This window comes from Acartia tonsa, chromosome 11, assembly GCF_053477335.1.
Source record: "Acartia tonsa isolate MP-2025a chromosome 11, ASM5347733v1, whole genome shotgun sequence".
In the NCBI taxonomy this organism is placed as follows: Eukaryota; Metazoa; Arthropoda; class Copepoda; order Calanoida; family Acartiidae; genus Acartia; species Acartia tonsa.
The window spans coordinates 21,231,264-21,237,663 of record NC_137270.1 but is presented as its reverse complement, the minus strand read 5'-3'; the positions used below and the strand labels follow the sequence as shown (position 1 = coordinate 21,237,663).

General features: G+C 35.2%; 1 protein-coding gene and 1 long non-coding RNA gene across 2 annotated transcripts; both read right to left on the bottom strand.

Annotated features, from left to right (window-relative positions):
* Positions 1–1,816: 1,816 nt before the first annotated feature.
* On the bottom strand, positions 1,817–2,807 carry LOC145331618 (uncharacterized). The gene is made up of 2 exons (XR_013883807.1): positions 2,407–2,807; positions 1,817–1,969 (listed from the first exon to the last, which is right to left on the bottom strand). It is a non-coding gene; the product is annotated as an uncharacterized LOC145331618 (long non-coding RNA).
* A 72-nt stretch (positions 2,808–2,879) lies between these two features.
* LOC145331181 (uncharacterized) lies at positions 2,880–6,186 on the bottom strand. Its single transcript, XM_080175804.1, has 4 exons — positions 5,887–6,186; positions 3,645–5,497; positions 3,250–3,386; positions 2,880–2,904 (listed from the first exon to the last, which is right to left on the bottom strand). Exons 2-4 carry the CDS (start codon positions 5,244–5,246, stop codon positions 2,880–2,882), a joined length of 1,764 nt encoding a protein of 587 aa, XP_080031930.1. The 5' UTR covers positions 5,247–5,497; positions 5,887–6,186.
* Positions 6,187–6,400: the final 214 nt, after the last annotated feature.

Genomic DNA, 6,400 nt, shown 5'->3' with positions numbered 1-6,400 from the left:
TTCTGGGAAAAGCTTCTAAAGAGAAAATCAGGGAGTAACTTTGCAAGGTCAGTTACATTTGCATAACTGAATGCTTCCACTTTAAGATCTGGGTAATCTTTGGTATTCATTTCCACAAGAGATCTTATTTGCTCTAGCACTTCTACATAAGCCTTGACATATTTGATTTTCTCATTTCTTGTTGATCTTATATGCACAGATTTCAGCTTCTTGATTTGATTGCGCTTGTGCAATAGTAATGTATTAATGTTTCCGTGCTTTCTTATCAGAGTCACTTTCATTTGTGCATAGTTTGTACGAATGTGTCGAACTTCTGTTTTTATAGTTTCATCAAGGTAATTGGCGTACAAATACAGAGCTTTGTCTTCCTCATTGAATCCTCTGGCAATGACTTCGTAATTTGAGAAAAACTCGTAAATATTGGTGGTAATATCAGAGTGACCTTTGAATGCTGCCAACTCTAATGGTTTGCTGTGTTTTCGTTCAGATTGTAAGTGAAGTCCTCGTTCATAAATAAGATTCTCCACGCTTCTTATCCATTTGGTTGCACATTTAAAAGCTTGTACTGATTCGTGCTTTAAGTTTGCATTACATACAACGGGTAGACTAATTGATTTCTTCTCGATTTCAGATTTCAGATTCTTTAGTCTTGCGCAATCTCTTTTCTCCAAAGAGTGTAATTCTATATCTTTTAAATCATTTGTTATCTTCTTTGCTACAATAGCACAGATTTCTTGCAAATCTTCAATCAGTGATAACTCTTCTATTTTATCTGTTATTGGTTCTACAAACTTCCAAGATTCATCTGAGCTAATTTCTGTTGAATGATCTGATAATACTCTACTCGCTACAACATCTGAAAATCTTACATTAGATCTTACAGGAGTGGATTCTTGATTGACAATTAGATTATCTTGATTTGTTCTTGATTCAAATTCTGGTTGTCTGAATGTATTTGAATGCGTGAAAGTTTCTGATCTTCTTCTTGTACCTAAAAAGGTTTCTACATCTTCATCAAGGTTTGGTATAGATTCAGATTGTCTTGCAAAATTGGGTGTGTTCATGGGAAGAATAATATTCAAGTCTTCATTCTTCTTATCATCTATCTTCTTATCATCTATCTTCTTATCATCTATCTTCTTATCATTTATCTTCTTATCATCTTTTGACTCTTTTTCTGCTGACAACTCTTTCAGCTTCTGATTATACTTCTTCAGTGTTGTCATCAATGCTATCTTCAATGGAGGAAACTCATTGCACAAGAGTTGATAAATTGTATCTTGCTCCTCATCATTGTCAATACCTTCAATAAGCTCCAGAAATCGTTGTTGAGTTGCTAGATTGTCAATGGTAATCATCAACTCACCCTTCATAACAAGTAGGGAATCAATATCCAGATCATTATTGTCTTCATTTGCGTATATATCTTGTTTAGCTTTAGACTTCTTTAAACTAAAGTCTATGTACCTATAAAAACGTTTTGAATCATCATTATATTTTTTCTGAAGGAAGTCAAAATCTATTTCAGGAACTCCAGTGTAATTAAGTAACTCTTTACTGGAGTTCAGAGAAAGATTTGATTCATTATTACTCATTGTGATTATGGCTGAAACTTGTTTTAAATTAAATTGTCCATAATCCTTAAGCTTAATTTATTGTAAGAAGAGTGATTAGTTCCAACTTTGCTATTCTTTTAATAAAAATAGAACTGTTTCACAATCCTTACAAACCTAATAACATTGTTTGTTCAATGTTGCGGAAATTTTTTAGCCCTAGCTTAAAAATCAAAGACAAATAATTTAAAGCAAAAAACAAGTTTCAATTCATTAACAAATATATTCACATATAAACAAAATATTCACAATGAGTATATAAAATAGGATAAATTAAACATATTACAATTTAAAGACAAATATTAAGATTCAAATCATATTAATCAGCACAAGAGACTGGCTCTAACACAGTTGAACTGAAAATATACACACTTTAAATCACTCAAATCATATTCAAATAACACACATTATAATCAATCAATCAATCATGAGTTAGGATTTAGGTTTAAGTTCACTAAATTGGTTAAAGGGCTTTTTTCTTAATTTACCCCAATGTGTATAGAGTAAATAGAACCCTAAATACCCCAAATTCGGACGAACGTTGTTTTTATCCCTAGAAACCCCAAATTTTCAAAGGAACGCACTTTGTCCCTAGATACCCCAAATTACAGTGGGGCGAACTTTAAAATAAACAAATTCAAGCAGATTTAAAACTTTTACAAAAGTCTTACTACTTTTTCATGGAACTAGGTCAATACTAAACAATATTGATGATTATTTAGTATTTACTTTCATGAAATAATTAACCTAACTTTATAAAACTAGATCAATATATAACATAAGAATTACTTACCAAACAATGCTCTCTTTAGGGCTGATTGGAACAAATTCAGTAACACTCACTTCCATTTTCTATTATTCACTAATTATTTGGACCTTAAGTAGCAAGTTAAACAATTTAAAACAACTCAAGGAGAAAGAGATATAGCAGAATAAAATAAACCACAAGGAAAGGTGATAAATTTTGTCTACTATAATATTTTTAAAACCTCAGAACGACAAGGGAAGGTCATTCTTATTTCTAAAAATATTCCTTTACTTTATCCCTGAGTTTAATAACAATTCAATAGAAAAACTAAATAAGCTGCTAAACAGAAAGAATAAGTGATTTTTAACTATAAAACGAAATTGGCCTTATCTTTAATGTACTATTACTATATTGACAAAATAACCAAAAACGCAACTTCAACTTAAAAAAATCACTATATACGACAATTCTCTATGTTTCCTTAGTTCAACTACTGTTGTTTACTACTACGATAAGACTCAAATTTCAGTCAGCTGTTGCCAGCTTTTATAGTTTTAGAATATCAAATAACCTGTTTTTTTTTGTACAGTAATGTTTTTCTTTTGCATTTAAAATTAAGAAACTTTATATTCATAAATAACGAAAGATTTTATATCATTTAAAGTAATAAAATGTGTTTTAAATAAATTTAATATTATGTAAAATATGCAAAGAGTCTAAACATAAATAAATGGTAATAGAGTTTAATTTAGCTCATCGATGAAACTTATTTGAAACGATTTTTTTCTAAAACAACCAACAGTCGGCTGCGGCTGAACATCTGAGCTTTCTGGTTTTAAAAACCCTATAGCTTCACTTTCCAACTCGAAATCTGAGCAGACAACATACCTACTCTTTGCTAATCCATTAGCACTCACAGCAAAATATCCAGATCCAAACAAGCTGGAGTAAAGCATGGTTTCTCCTACTGAGCGTTCAGAGTAGGGAAACATCGACGGGCTCAGGTGCCCAATGAGCAAATCCACCTGCCCATTAACCAAAGTAAAATCTTCAGGTTTCATATCAAACAAAACAGCTGCCTCCACAGGATTCATGGAGCACATCGCCTCTTTAGGACCAATGAGAGGCACTACCACAGGTTCTAACATGTGATAATTCTTGTGTCGATCAACTAAACATAGCTTGACCGTCGGGAGACATTTAACTTCACCATCAGCTAGAGAAATTCTTGCTGAATGTCCAGTAAAAGGTAACTGAAGTTTATTAACAAGTGACTGGGTTACCATTGGGATAGTTGAACCAGTGTCCCACATGGCGGACACTGGGACCTTCTGGTGATTAATATCAACGACATCTAATTGTTGTAACATTAACATTAGGTTCGCCTCAAGGGAAGTATGTGCTTCATAGACGGCGGCAGCCATATCAACACTCTCATGGAGAAGGTTGTTATGGGTCTGACCACAATTGTTCACTTTGCATCCGCCTTTTACATCTGCCTTCAGGCAATCCACAGATTTATGCCCTTTCTGCAAACAAAGCCAACAGCATCCAGAACTCTCCACAAAACTCTTCCTGTCTGGCACTGACAGATCATGAAATTTTGGGCACTTGTAAAGTAAGTGCATATCATTACAGCCATTAAAAAAACATGACTGTTTCATCTTAGATTTACCAGGTTTACCTATGGCGGCCGCAGCTGCGGCAGGATTACCCTTCTTCTTGGACGGCGTGTCCAAGCCATGACTGGTGCGCATTAAAAGAGCGCCCCTCTGTTGCTCCAATATGTCCAGCAACTTAGGCACATTTGGAACATCCATTGACCCTAATGCAAGGTCAAGCCTGTCTTGAAACTCTTTTGGCAATTTCTTAGACAGTATCTCCAACAATAAAACTGTGAGCCATTGGCTTGTAGAAACTGCGTCCTTACCATCAGCCTTGGTCATCTGCTCGAGCTGGTTGATGGCACCTGAGAACTCGGCAAGAGCGCTAACAATCTGGCCGCTCTTGGACAATTTACCTTTCTTGTCCCAGCTGTTGAATATACACAACATCTGTCTGGTTCTGGATTTGAACAGTTGGTCCAAATATGTCCATTGCGCTGCATGCGTGGCAATCTGTTGCAACTGCAGCCTCAACGGTTTATCCTTCATTACTCGTTCACAACTTAACACCATTTGCAGGTAGCTGGGCTCATATCCAGTAGTAAGCTTCTGGAAATTCTCCTTAAATTGCGCATAAGAAGATTCTTGCCCATCAAAGCTGGGAAGGAGTTTTTCGTCTAGGCGTGGCATGTACCCATGAGACGAAAACATCGGACTGGCAGCAAACGATTGGGCGCCAAATGACGGCAGCATAGGATCTACCGAGGCACCCGAGACTGGCGTAACAGGCTCTTGCTTAGCCTTTGCCAGCGTCTCCATCAGTTTAGTCATATCACTGATAATTTTAGTTGGTAAAGGTATATAATCACCTTTAATAACTTTCACTATTTGCATACAACGTTGTTGCAAACTGTTTTTGTGAGCTGCAAGATCATCACCAAGAACTAAGACCTCATTGTTTATCGCTCTTAGCTCATCTATGGCACTTAATGTAAGTTTTAACTCGCTATAGTTCTTTTGCGCCGTGATAATGTCACTATAAAAATCTTTTAGGTTATCATCATCCTGGATTAACACGTCCAGCTGTTGAAGACCGTTCATGGTACGTTCAAGATTTAAGTTCGCATCATGAACAAGGATGCATTCCTTGGTGAGATTAACATTGATGTCTGCGGTATCCAAAACTACCTGCATCACTCTGTCTAACTCTTCGGTTATCACTTCAACTGCCCTAGGCAATCTGTCCGACAATAGTGCATACCTATTCTTTTTAGGTGGCATTTTCACTTTTGTTAACACTGATTACAACTATAGTAACGTGTAGAATTTTATTCACATTCAACACATACGGTAACTGTCACTGGCTTTGACTGGCTGACTGGACTTCTTACCGTTTTCATTGTTTCGGTACAACGGCATTTGGCTGGCCGTTTACCAGATCTTTACGTACAGACGTACGAAACCTGCTACTTCCCACAAGAGACAAAACCAGCATAGTTACTAATACAATTTATTGTATGAAAACGGTCATGCTGAAATAGAAAATAACAAAATTAATAATCAAATATTAAAATGTTAAATACATGATAAAATAAATCTTGTAAAAGAGAATAAATCTTTTCTTATTTGGAACAATCGTCTTTTTTAATAAAGTAAATATTCATTATGAGAGGTTGCGTGACTTCGAAATTATATTTTAAAATATATAAGAATGCTAGGCTTACTTTTTGCTTAAATTTAATCAAAATTAAATACGAGTTTGAAATTCATAAACAAAATCATTATAGACTACGATTAAAATATTCTGATACAAAAATAAATTAATTACTTGGTCTAATTTAAGTAAAAATGAAAGATTAATTTGCCGTCTTAAAAAAAATCACTCCATTCCATTGAAAATGCTTAAAGAAAGAATTCTTACCGAAGTTTTTGTTCCTGTAAAGCCGGGAAGCACTCAAAGGTATTTTTCAGTACGGACAACACCACAATTCTGACTATACATGGTTTTTTATCACGCAGATAATCCGCACATTTTGAAAGAAAGATTAAAGATGGCCACGCTCGCTTTGTTTATGGTCCATGCCCAAGCATTGTTTTGATTGCCGCGTCCAATTATGAACTTTCAATTTGAATCTCAGCGCTTTCCAAACTGACATTAATGATAAGGAAAACAAAAGGATAAAGGTTCGAGTTCACAAACGCATCACACTATTATACTTCCAATACACCAATTATAGTTTAATCCATAATCCAGGTTGGTTTCCTCAGCTTTCCTTTTTCTAGCTTTTTCACCCTGTCTCATAACTACCTGGTGGTATATGTTGAAAAGTTGGGGGGAGGAAGGTCCCCCTTCTCTTAGTCCTATCTCTGTGGTCCATTCTTCACTCTCTCCTTCTCTGCTTTTTATCCGGTAGAACGTAGTTTCATGAAGATCT

Bases quoted from the DNA above. Each gene is read 5' to 3' on its own strand.
- LOC145331181 (XM_080175804.1), bottom strand. From the start codon at position 5,246: ATGCCACCTAAAAAGAATAGGTATGCACTATTGTCGGACAGATTGCCT. The intron at 3,387-3,644 runs GTAACCCAGTCA...GTTAATGGGCAG, and splicing joins CTGGTTCAACTATCCCAATG to GTGGATTTGCTCATTGGGCA. The intron at 2,905-3,249 runs GTATGTTGTCTG...AAACTATAAAAG, and splicing joins AATGGATTAGCAAAGAGTAG to CTGGCAACAGCTGACTGAAA.